The sequence below is a fragment of the Esox lucius genome, chromosome 12, assembly GCF_011004845.1.
Source record: "Esox lucius isolate fEsoLuc1 chromosome 12, fEsoLuc1.pri, whole genome shotgun sequence".
Classification (NCBI taxonomy): domain Eukaryota; kingdom Metazoa; phylum Chordata; class Actinopteri; order Esociformes; family Esocidae; genus Esox; species Esox lucius.
This window is the reverse complement of record NC_047580.1, coordinates 20,327,368-20,341,026: the sequence shown is the minus strand read 5'-3', so window position 1 is coordinate 20,341,026 and position 13,659 is coordinate 20,327,368. Positions and strand designations below refer to the sequence as shown.

The following is a 13,659-nucleotide window of genomic DNA, read 5'->3' as shown; positions in this document are numbered from 1 at the left end:
AACACTAGATAGTTACTTATTTTGAATTTACTCAGATGCACTCAGGTGCATCTGAGTAAATTCAACATCATCCATATACTGTAAGCCTTCAAATGGTGGTAGCTACTACTGCTACTACTTGATTTCTTGGTGCATACTGAGGTTTTGGACTATTGATGAACATTTTCAGTGAAAGCTGTCATTATTTGGACTACCAAAAATGTTAAGAACTGTTGAGAATGGGGTGCTGAGATAATAAACTGTAGTTTTATTAATTGGCTAGATTTTTTATATATTTCTATCGGTTAAGTTATCGGTTAACATGCTTTTGTTAATGGGTTGCCCATAACATGTAAACATGTAAAGAAAGTGAAAATGTTAACACAATTGAAATCATAAACCTTGTTCAGATCTGGGTAAAGATCAGAAGATTCCTAGTTACCTGTTAGTAGAGTGACTGTAGTTACACAAAGTAGTTAGTCTGCTTTGTGGGCTTTAACATAAAACATTGTTGAACAATTATTATTAGCTACAAGGCTAGTCTAGTCATTAAGAACCTTGATAGGACCTCTTCCAATGGATTTCTTCCACTTTCTTTATTTGCTTTCTCAGTGTTGGACCAACTCTCCTGTTTGAAATTGTAAGCTGTTGATTAAATTGACTCTTTGTTAATCATGCCGTTTGATTTTGGCCCCAAATAAATACATATTTTTCTATGGACTTCAATCCACTATATTGCAATATGCTCATACCCTATTAATTCAACCAACTACCTGGTTTTCCCAGTATCCCCCTCTTAGGAGGCCACAAGCCTACGAGCCTGTAAGCCTCCAAACAGCTCAGGATCCAGCTATTAGTCAAGAAGATAACCTGACCGCCTTGCCGCATACACTGTGATCAAGTAATCATACTTAATTCTCCATCCATTGTACATCCACTCTGCTGTGCTGCCCCACAAAACCTGTAATTTAGGACTCCCTAATATTTTACAGAATATTGCCTCTGTACTCTGTTTAAAAAGGTGTTATTCAATAATTTATGTTCTTCGCTGATAAAAGGATTGTGAATGAGTAATGAACCTTAGGTTACACTTAGACCTCAATTCAAATAAACCTGCATTATATTTTAAACAAACATTGCTATGGCATTTTTTTAAATAATCCCAGTCTTATCCAAAGGGCTCCATGCTAACCATCTTGTTGATTCCATTCATATAAGGCAGTGGAAATAATTAAAGCAACTATAAGACATCCCTTTATATTGGCAATGAAAGAAAGCTTGTTTATGTACCCAATGTCAGTGCATAAACAAATACAACGTACTCTGCTAGCATGCAAACCCAAACACATTGTTCTTGTTTCTAATGCAAATCTCTAATAAAACTGGAAAGATATTAACTGGCTGTTTTTTTGTTAGTCATACTTTATTCCTTCCAAAGCCTGGTGATGCATTTGTAGGCCCCCAAGGCTACTTCTTTAACAATGTTTGATGGTATTCTACACAGCAAACACTCTGTCCTCCTCAACCCACTCCACCTCCATATGTACAGTATCTTTCCTTCTGCAATTTGTCATCATGTGGAAAAGACCAGAGAAAAAGGTCTGCAAAATAAAACAGTCTTAAGTAGAGAATAGAGAAGAGGAGAAAAGAAAGTGCTAACTCCCCCCTCAGTTTATTCTGAGTCATACACTAAAACACAGATTTCTGACCAGCCAGCAACTACACTGAAATGTTTACCCTGGTATAACATCTGATTAGAAAATATTTTACTAGCCGGTTTGGCTGTCTTTCTATTAGGCCAGTTGGAAAGTTAAAAGCCAAGTACTATCATTAGAACTGGCTAAATGATGGTTGATGTTCATGTACCAACTAAGTTTTCATATTTTAGTCTGTGAATATGAAGAGTTGTATCATAGTCAGGGTTGGGAAGGTTACTTTTTAAATCTAATATATTTTCAGTTACTGGTTACCTGGGCAAACGTCTTATCTGTCATTTCTAGATTATCCAAACTCAGTGACTTATTATTGGATTACTTTTCCATATAAATAAATTGTCCAGTGATGACATTCTGTTAAAGCATACATAAATAATGTTAACTCATTCAATATTTCGATGTGTTACTTTTCTTTGGCAAACAATAGGTCCTGAAAATGTTTATAGATAGAGCTATAAAAGCAAGATAAGACCACCCATCATACACCGATTTTGATTTTAACAATGTTTTGAGGGTAGTTTGCATACACTTGGAGATTTGGAAATATATGTGCCATTTGTAAAGAAAACATGAGTGAGCAGGCAAAACACGTCTTTTATTTCTTATGGGATTCACATTCAACTGTATGTTATAACAGAATGTCACAATCATAAAACAAAACATGGCAACAAAGAAAAAATTGACTGACCCAGTTCAAAAGTCTGCATACCCTTAGTTCTTGATACTGTGTATTGCCCCCTTTAGCATCAATGACAGTATGCAGACTTTTGTAATAGTTGTCTATGCGGCCCTGAATTCTTGCAGGTGGTATAGCTGTCCATTCGTCTTGGCAAAATGCCTCCATGTCATGCAAAGTCTTTGTTTGTCTTGCATGAACCGCGCGTTTGAGATCTCCCCAGAGTGGCTTGATGATATTAATGTCAGGAGACTGTGATGGCCACTCCAGAACCTTCTCTTTTTTCTGCTGTAACCACTGGAGGGTCAATTTGGCCTTGTGCTTAGGGTCATTGTTGTGCTGGAAAGTCCAAGAGCATCTCATGCGTAGCTTTCGTGCAGAAGAATGCAAATTGTCTGCCAGTATTTTCTGATAACACACTGCATTCAACTTGCCATCAATTTTCACAAGATTCCTCATGCCTTTAGATCTCTCACCCCCCCCTAAAACATCAGTGAGCCACCACCATGCTTCACAGTGGGGATGGTATTCTGTTCAATATAGGTTTTTTTGACCCTTCTCCAAACATAGCGCTTATGGTTGTGACCATAAAGCTCTATTTTGGTCTTGTCACTCCAAATTACAGTGTCCCAGAGGCTGTGAGGCTTGTCAAGGTTTTGTCAGGCATATTGTAACCGGGCTTTTTTGTGGCATTGGGGCAGTAAAGGCTTCTTACCTTGTTACAAAGGTCTTCTGACAACTCATTGACTATTTATACACAGACACTAATTGCAATTTAAAAAGCTACAGGTGAGTGAAATTCATTTTTAATAGCCATTTTCACCTGTGTGTGTCACCTTGTGTGTCTGTAACAAGGGCAAAACATTCAAGGGTATGTAAACCTTTGTTTGGGGCCATTCGGGTGATTTCTGTTCTTGTTATGATTTAAAAAGGAGCCAAATAATAAATGGCTTCATATGATCACTATCCTTAAATAAAAGACTGGCAGACATTTTTCAATTTCTGCCAGGGTATGCAAACTTATGAGCACAACTGTATACAATGTTTTTTTTATTTATTAGAATATCTTAATTATATTATCTATTTTTCATATAGGAGTAAAGCAAGCTTATATTTTGGATTCTGATGCATTCTTGAAGTTCAAATAAACTGAATATCAAAGATGAAATAGGTAACTTGCTTTCTAGTTAGCGAATACTAACTTTCGTTTAATGTGTATACACTTACTCTTCCTGAACGAACGAGTGAATTGATACAATTGTGAACAAACTGACCAGTAAACACAGGAAGTACCCTTTTATTTGAAATGTGAATTATATCCTGAAAATTTAAACTTTATTTCGAGGAATACAACATTGTCATGTTCTTTGAGGTAAACAACACCACATGTCTTAGTTTTCAGTGTTTTAGAGTAGTTTTCCGCTTGCAATGCAGTTCTGCGATAGGGGTACCTACGGTTTCCTTTCATGAATTTGTACGATGCTGATAACACTAATAACTGACTGAGACAGAGCTGAATAATGGATTGTTCAAAAAAAATTTGGGGGTAAGGGGACTGTCACCGAAAAATGATTTGTGGACAAACTATCCCTTTAAGGGTCTACTCAGAGTTAATGTTTTTTTTGTCATGGATGGCTTCTTGAAAACATGGTTGAAAATGAAATACCAATGTCATATAATGGCATTCTTTCTGATGACACGGCATGGTAGGTTGATCTCACTTCTAATTTCTCTTAGAGCAAGTAGTGAAATAATATGGAGTTGTGGGAGGGTTGAGGAGGAGTTAGGAACATCTTTGGTTAATGGAAGAAGCTGGAGTAAGTGGCTTTAACAGCAAATAGAGAAGAATAGAAGGTAGTGAGGAGTAAGTGAAAGGATACTAGGTCATTGAGATTTTCTCTAAATGTACGCTATGCTGCATACAGCCTTCTTCTGTGAGCTTGTGGTGAGTAACAGAGTAAGAGGGTAGAGCTGAGCAGGCAGCGAGAAAAGGGGACAGTGTCAGTTATCACATCTCTCTTAAGCTATCACTTATATTGGTCTTTAAACTGTGTAAATGCAGTTACTTTGCTGTTATTGTGTCTAGTGCACATTTAGAAAAAACTGTAGCATCCTTCCTAGAATTAATGACCACATTTCGTGTAAAGTTGGGAAAGCATGAATTGGCTTGTCAAAATGATAATATCAATGGAAAGAAATATTTGTACTAGAAAATAGGTGTTAATGTTTGTGTTTTTTCTGTCCATGTGGTTGGTCTCAGACGATACCATAGGTGGATAAGATGGATGTGGAACTATGATTGACGTGGTTATACTTTGTCAGAAGTTATAAGGCCTGTTAGAAGTACTCACCAATTCTCTACAATTGTGTGAGGCAACTTATAGAAATTAACATTCAATCTTGCAACAGCTCTGGTAGACATTCCTGCAATCGGCATGCTGATTACACACTTCCTCAGAACTTGAGGTGCACTGTTGTAAAGACCATGCTGTTTATTAATTTTTTTGATGTTACACCTGTCAAGTTGATAGATTATCTTGGTAGAGGAGAAATGCTCAATAACAGAAATATCAATAAATGTGTGCTTTTTAGCGCATAAGGAAAATATTTACTAAATATTTATATGTTGCATTTAGATTTTAGTTAAGTGTAAATATCAAGAATTTTAAATTTTGGTAAGGTAATAAATAAAAATGTATTTCTTAAAGTAATTTAAAACAGTTTTTCACCATTGAAATTACTTTATTGAAGTGTCCCATTTTAACAGTAATAGGGTGTCCCATTTTGATAGTAGACCATTTGCAAATAGGGACACAGACATAATAGAAATGTCTAAAAATGCAATAGTATAAAAAACGTTTACATAGATCATTTTACATGACATCCTATTACAAATTATGTTGTAATTAGACACTGGATATCTTTCTTATTTTTTCATAACCATAAAATGATTTATGTCAAAGGATCATGTTTTTTCACTTACCATTACAGTATGCCTTCGGGGACTGGTGTCATTATTTACCTTCATATAGTACTTCCACGCTAACACACACTTATCATTTTTGGATTGTTTTATTGTTCACATTCAAATAGCTATATTTGTGCTTTATACATTTCTTAATTCTTACTACGTAGATGTCATGTGCCATGTCACAAGAATTTAATTGTGCAGGATGACGCTGTGTTATTCAGTGCATTTGATAAATGAACTTTGAACTTTGATTTATATCCATTCCAAAGCAAACCTGTCCCATCTGGCTAATTGTCACACATTTTGACAATGCTCCCCTAATGGGTATTTGAAAGGCTATTTACCAGACAATGTGAAGAGATGGTGGGATGTTGTACACTGCATATAGGAGGGATTCTGGAAAACAAGAAATAGTCTTGATTGCAATTTTTTTTTTAAGGTATTTAATTGGGCACTAGCTTAGAAACCAAAAAAGACCATGCATAACAAAATAAGTACAAGCACAAAATTATAAGTTACTTCTGGGATCTTCTGCATTGTTCATTTTATCATCAAGTTGTATTATTCAATTGCAGCAATTAGTTTCAGGGCATGTATGTTTTTAATATATCTTAATCATTGCACACAGAAAAAATGTTTTAAGAAATCTGCAAATACAATTAAATTATTGAAAAGGAAATTGAAATCTTTATCCAATTTCTGCAGGCTAGGTGTCAAATCTAGATTGCTGTGTGGAAAATGTAAATGTAAAGCAATAAGGCATGAGGGGAGTGGTTTATAGTCAATATACCAAAGCTAAAAGTTGTTCTTATGTAAGCATCAAGGAATGCTTGGACACAGCACTTAGCTGTGGTATATTGGCCATACATCACAAACCACTGAGATGCCTTTTGCGCTTATAAACTGGTTACCAGCTCAATAGACTCAGTGCACCAGCGTAGTGAGGAACTTCCGCATTTGTCTAGAAGTCGGTATTGCAGTTTCTGGTTTACTTACTAATACTCATCCGTATTAGTAAACACCTAAACTCACAAGATGAGTGATGCTGTTGTACGGGAAAAAAGAGATATAATGTACGTGACTCATTTAAGTTTCAAGGTACAAGTGGGGCATCATTTTAATCAGGAGAATGTCCTCTTTTTAATAAAATATGGCTTGCGCCATTCAATGACTTCAAACGCTAGACTAGAAATAGTCAGAAAAGGCGATTTTTATATATACTTCCACGTAACGCAGGTTTAAGCGCAATTAATACCATATAGGACCAGATGTTTGCTTCCTAAATTTTTCAGTTTCGTTGTGAAATGAGGTTACAGTAGTAAAATAAAAGAGGAGACCTGTTTTGGTGCTTTTTTGAGGCTATGGAATTTTAAGCTTCATTCAGGTTAGAAGAGGCTAAACGAAGGTTCGTTTCAATTCACTTGCTATGGGGACGCGCTAGCGTTCCAGCTCAGCCAGCGTTCTTTTGACGTTTTTGAGGCTATGGTGATTTTTTATGCGTTCTATTGTCCTGCCTAATACTACACTAAAAAGGAACACATCGCTAACTAGTTTAGCCGATAGCCGGCTGGCACACCACAGTAAACTACTTACCCTCATAGTTGTGCAGATAACTCAATACGTAGAGTTTGAATTCCTTGTTCCGCTTGCTTGTTGGAGCAGGGGACCAGGCATCAACAATTCGATGGACATCACTTATGCTTATTTTAGGCAGGTCTTGGAGACATCTACTAAAAACTGAAATTTTGGGCGACGCGGGTGATTGCCTTAAGTAAACCGGAAAATGATATGCCGACATCTGGCTAAAGCGGAAGTTCGTCCATACGCTTGTGCACAGAGCCTATTAGAGCTGTAAACGTGATGTGATGTCATGTGTTATACCACGGCAATCAACCAATCCGTTTTCAGGATTCAAAGCAACCAGTTTAGATATAAAACAGGGCTGTTCGATCCTGTTACTGGAGATGTACCACACTATAGATTTTTTCTTCAACCCCAGTTGTGATTAACTTGACATAGCTTTTGATCCAGCTCATTATTAGAATCAGGTGTGAAAAATTAGGGTTGGAGTGAAAACATACAGGATGGTAGCTCTCAGGACCAGAATAGCAGCCCTGATATAGAACACTCGTTGAATAATAACATTCATGCCGCCTCTTTATTCAAATCCTGTACCTGTACATCGACTAAACTCTTACCTTCAAATTTGAGGCACTCGAGTTTCCGTACTGCTACGACAAAACCCCGGAAATGGTGGTGGTGAACAGGAATGTAAACAAACGTATGCGTCAGGTTAGCGTCATGCAGGCAACATTAGCGATTCGACAGCAACAATAAGACTACCGGTTTTCGTCTGTTGCCTTCAAAATAAAGGTTTGCGGTAAACGCAATATGTATGATATGCAATACATCCTTTTGCAGCTTTGCATGTGCATATTTTGAATATAGAACTACATTGGAAAAATAGAAAGTAAAGAGATGGCTAGGCCATTCACATGATTGTTAGTATGCGCTGCGTTAAACGCAAGGTTGGTTTTGCGCAGGGGACTGTGTCATATATCCAGCAACACCATATTCTCCACCCTCTTTAGCTCCCATTATAATAATGTACAATGTAACACACAAGGAATACATATTGTCTCAGCACAACACTGATTGTAGGCACCACAGTAAAAGTGTAATAGGAAATATTCAGTAGAATCTGGAAAATCTAAATATTGTGTCATTTCATGGGGCGCTGTGTTCATGGCCTTTTACTTTGCCCATGACATTGGCCACAATGAAAATTACTGTATACGGAATACATAGAGCCTCATACAGCAAAAACTACTATATATGCTGCAGTGAACAATAGGTGTGTAGACAATTGAACGTATGGGACATTTATTTTGAAATGCTTCAAACTTCACTGACCCGGAAGTACATTTTAAATGTTGCTCACAAGACGTAGGTATGAGTCAGTTTATATAAATATGTGTTAAAAAAACCAATCATATATAGGTAAAAAATAAATAAAGGAACAGTAGGACGTGTGTATCGTATCATCAGGTGCTATCTGTGGAATGTGAGTAACTTTTTGCCTTTGTCATATTCTGGTTACTTGACATTATTTACATTTAGCTAATCAATGTTGATTTCTAATAAGCGAGAAGAAGGCTAGAGTTAAAGACGTTACGGTAGCCAGCTAACTTCCGAAATACCTAGGCAGATAAACATCTTAGTTGGGCATACCTTGATGTCATATACAGTTTTAGTAACTGTTGTACCTAAACTCATTTACATAATGACTATTTAACGTCAGAATTAACTGAGCAGTACAGCAGTACATTTGTTCCAGCTATTCGAAATCAACCCCGGACAACTGTTGTTTTTTTATTATGTACAATCCCAGATTCACCAGCTAGCGTGCTCTAGTTTTGGTCCCTGTGTGTACAGCAGAGCTTCCAGTAATTCCGACGTTATGCAGCTACGTTACATTTGTATGCAAAATATTACAGCTAATAATTATAGCAAACCTCGATGTGAATGGCTTCCAGTCATCGTTACTATTTGGGTAATCTCATTCCAAGACAATTCCGCCGAAATTAACACAACGTCTGGTGGAACTATGCTTCAATTGTGCCCTTTGTTAACCAATAAAAAAAGTTGTGGGGAATTACCTGCGCAACTGACGTTCGCTTCGTTTGTTTTTATGGCCTATTCCCACTACGACAATTTAATTGAGATTAACTACATATTAGAAATTAGTGACTGCTATACTTATTCATTATAAAAATGTCATAGCTCTTTGGAGTTCTGAAAAGTTTTGTATTTAAAAAAACGGTCGGAATATAGCAAGGGTTCAAACCGTTAATATTTCTTACACTTTTTGAAAGCCGCAAGTGGCAAAACAAGCCCCTCATTATTAACCCATTATAAAAAACATGAAATGTTTGACGGAAATGTCTTATTGTAGACTTACACATCTATTTAGTATTAGCTAAAATCCCTGCAGTTTCCTACATGAAATACAGTATGTACTCAAATGATTTTCCATTTTTAAATTACCCATTTACAATGCACAGGGGTCTTGCGTGGGGCAGTGCAAATATGCTCATCACCGTGTGGGTTGTCGGACTATGTAGCCTTGCCTCATTGCGTTCGAGTGACTCTAGCTCTGGCAATTGTGAGTTCATTAGTGGCTGTTTGTCAGTGAAATCTCCTCCTAGCATGTAGGTGCTGGTAAGTACTTCCTAGTTGAGAGCGCAGTATGGTAAGATACAGAATGGCGTGGCGAGAAGAACTTCGGAGGACACGTCTTGATCTTCGACTTTAGGGAAAGTCATAAGCGGAAATTGAAATGTAGAAAAATCCGTGTGGAGAAAAACTGGGAAATTGGCGAGAATATGATTCATTTTCAAATCTTCAGGTCAACTTTCCCCCTGATTATAATATAACTAGCTTACCCATTGGCATGCTGCTGTGCCTTGTATGAGTAATGTTTTTGTAGTTTATCTGTGAAATGAAAAAGGTACTGAGTTGTCTTTACTTCTTACCTTTTCCTTCTGAAACAGGATCTCATACCAGTTAGAGTAACCCAACTGCATGTGAAAGTGAGTGACAGATCTACGGCATCTGTAGAGGTCTGTAGGCCCGGCAGCCATGTCTAGGAAGCAGACAGGAAAGCCGGTGCGTGGCGGCAACAAGAAGTGTGATGCGGAGCGAAAGCGGGATGAGCGGGCTGCGCGCCGGGCAATCGCCAAGGACCGCAAAAACCGACCTCAGGAAGGGGATGAGGGAGAGGAGTTTGTCAGCTTCTCCAACCAACTCCAGGCGCTAGGTCTCAAACTGAGAGAGGTACCTGGAGATGGGTAAGATTCTGAGAAAAACATGGAAAATATAGATACTTTTAAATTATTAACATCCATCGCTAGACCACTTCCCAGACCTCAAGTCACCTGGATAAATATTCAACATTAATTATCCATAGTTGCCCAACTGCATAATTAGTGACAATTTACGCTATGTCATCAGCATAGAACTAATGCAAAGTGCTGTTATACAGTGCTGTGAAAAAGTATTTGTCTCCTTTCTGATTTAATTGAGTGTTTTCACTCAATATATTTTTCCAAAACCAAATATTAAATAAAGGGAACCTACAGTAAGAAAACAAATATCACAAGATTCATATATCTATATTTAATGACAAAATATATGCAACATCCAATTCCCCATGTGAAAACAAATGTACACTCATGTATGCACTAGGGATGGACACAAATAGTTGAATACCCGAAATGTATTTAGTATTCGAATACTTGTGTGTATTCAATTTTTTTTGGTTGAAATAAATTGACTTGAATGTTATTTTTCTAAATAATTTTGGAATTCCAATCTAAAATGTGTACATTTGACGATATACCATGACATTTAAGTTGTATTTATAACATGCGCTCCTTCCCATGTGTTTGTTTACGTTCCTAAATCAAAGCGGCAGCAGTGTTTTTGGGCCCAGTCAGTCAGAATGACTCAATATATACAGTGGATATAAAAAGTCTACACACCCCTGTTAAAATGCCAGGTTTTTGTGATGTAAAAGAATGAGACATAGATAAATCATAAATCCACTTTTAATGTGACCTATAATGTGAACAACTCAATTGAAAAACAAACAGAAATCTTCGATTGGGAAAAATGTCAAATAAAAACCTTACAATAACCTGGTTGCATTAGTGTGCACACCCTTAAACTAATACTTTGTTGAAGCACCTTTTGATTTTATTACAGCACTCAGTTTTTTTGTGTAGGAGTCTATTAGCATGGCACATCTTGACGTGGCAATATTTGCCCACTCTTCTTTGCAAAAGTGCTCCAATTCTGTCAGATTGGGAGGACATCTCCTGTGCACAGCCCTTTTTTGTCACACGAACGTCCATTGAGCCGATGTTACATGAGAACAACACCCTGCCCTTCGCGCGTTATGTAGTAGCGCTCATGTAGTATCGGTAGTTTTTAAAAAGGTTATTTAATAGTAGCTTGAAAACATTCTCTGACCGAAATATACAAAAACAGCGGCCTAGCATGGTGTAGTGGTCCAAGCCCCTGTCTCCAATGCACATGTTGTGGCAGCATGGATTCATTTCCGGACTAATATTTAGGCACACTCCCTCTGATATTTCCCATACGGAAAATAAATGTATTTTAAATATATTTGGAAAATATATTCCTGAATACATTTGGTAAATATATTTCAAAATGTTTTAAATTGGCCGCATGAATATATTTGTAAAACATTTATTTAATGCATTTTTAAAATGCATGTCTAAATATATCGGACAATCGGCAAGGTGGAGTTTTGCATCAGCGACCTTATGTTCCTCAGGCAGGCTCGCTAACCACTACTCCAAACAGGATTAGCTTGATAAGAGAGGCAAGTAGTGGTATTACCAAGTTTACCTTAGTACGTTATACTATATTTGTGACTGAGATTTAATGTATTTTGGTAATGTACACATCTATAAAATGTGTTTCAACACCTAAGTGTGATCTAATCAATACGTCGGTAATTACATTTAATCTTTTTACTCTCATAGGACCTGAAAAATGCATTTTAATATGGGCTTGTATTTTCTATAGTACATTACAATTGTACTGAGAGCATTGTTGATGGTGAAATACATTTGGACAAAACTGAAATGTATGTATACTTTTTTAAATACATTTCAGAATAAAAGGTGAAATACATTTTGATACCTGAAATGTATTTTGAATTAAGTTAAATGTATTCGACATATATTCATCATACATTCTACATACATTTTGTATATTTATTTTCCATATAGGTTGTACCTTTTCTCCTCTGTCAATAAAGCATAAAATGGCTTAATATTGTATTTTTTAATAGTTTTTCTTATGGACATAATTAGGAAGTGGAAATTTTTCACTATAAATGGCTGTTATAACTTTGACTAACACTGTCTGTCCATCTTCTAGTAACTGCCTGTTCAGAGCTCTGGGCGACCAGCTGGAAGGACACTCTCGGGGACATCTGCGCCTGCGCCAGGAGACTGTGCAATACATGATGTCTCACAGGCAGGACTTTGAGCCCTTTGTGGAAGATGACGTGCCCTTTGCACAGCATTGTAAGACTAATAAAAACCTAATAAAAAAAGGCTTTTTGCATGTGAAAGTGTTGTGGAATGCCAAAGCTTTTGGTGTTCGCAAGTCATCATATGTTGTGTAAGGTCATGTCACTAACTTTTCAGTAATCCATGTTGTTCGGCTGTACCCTACTTCTTAGTATCAAACCTCTCCCAACCTGGTACATTTGCTGGCAATGATGCTATTGTGGCGTTCGCCCGCAGTCAACAGCTCAAAGTAGTCATTCATCAGCTCAACACCCCACTGTGGGAGGTAGGAACCCAAATAACACCCTATTGCCCATAATAGTTCATTATTTTTAGCCTTTAAAAGGACTCAAATGAGGAAATGTACTGTGTTAATTTGTTGTTAAGTTAAATCGTAATTCAAATTGTACCGAGGGGTAGTTAATGTTAAAAGTTGTTAGAGGAGCTTTGAGGAAAAGGGTCATGATTAGAGGTGTGTATCCTCTATTGAAAAGGGTTACATGTGGTCCTACCACTAGGCCATACCCTCGCTCATGTACTGTTTTCTAAGCTGAAGTCCTCATCCACTCTATCAGACTGTAAGGAATAGCCTTTAAAGGTCCTACTCCTTATGTTTCTTTAAATCAGATAAATGGATCTGAGAAGCTGGTTGGGCGAGAGCTACACATTGCTTATCGCTATGGAGACCATTACGATAGTGTACGGCCAATTGGTGACAACTCTGAGAGCCCGGCTCAGCTGCGTATAGAGGTATGACAAAAGCTAAAAACATCCAATATTTTGAACTAAGTACTGTTCTTAGTGAATTCTTAGTTTTTCTTCCACCCTCTTGTTTCTCTCTAGAACCTTCACAATTCGAGTGGGCAGCGTGAGTTTGGTGATGGCCAAAGGCACAGACGGAAAGCCCTCCCACCCGCCACGTCTGAGGAGGACAATGTGATCCTGAGTTCCCTGAAGAACAGGGGCCCAAACTGTGAGGGTCTGCTCTTTCCCCAAGTGGATGCTGACTATCAATGTCAACCAGCCGCTGTTTTGGCTGATTTGGGTTCCTTTTCTAACCCTGACTAGTTAAAGTTATCTTTAGTCTAAACCTAACACTAATAACTATAGTGGTTGTATTTATTGGATATCCCTTAAGGGATTTCCCTAACTTAGGAGCTACCAAGAAAAAATATTTGTTTATACTGAAAAAAATTATTATATTCATTATAT

At 37.3% G+C, this 13,659-nt stretch overlaps 1 protein-coding gene across 2 annotated transcripts in view; it reads left to right on the top strand.

Annotated features, from left to right (window-relative positions):
• Positions 1-13,659, top strand: part of otud3 (OTU deubiquitinase 3) — a 35,158-nt gene that overhangs the window by 18,351 nt on the left and 3,148 nt on the right. The window contains exons 1-6 of one of the 2 annotated variants that reach the window (XM_010875433.4): positions 8,261-8,405; positions 9,895-10,191; positions 12,314-12,462; positions 12,621-12,733; positions 13,075-13,197; positions 13,291-13,420. In XM_010875433.4, the coding sequence (XP_010873735.1) occupies positions 9,983-10,191; positions 12,314-12,462; positions 12,621-12,733; positions 13,075-13,197; positions 13,291-13,420 (724 nt within the window). In that variant the 5' untranslated portion in view covers positions 8,261-8,405; positions 9,895-9,982. Of the gene's footprint in view, positions 1-8,260; positions 8,406-9,894; positions 10,192-12,313; positions 12,463-12,620; positions 12,734-13,074; positions 13,198-13,290; positions 13,421-13,659 lie in introns of those variants that run through there. The other variant, XM_020051711.2, reaches the window with a different exon arrangement.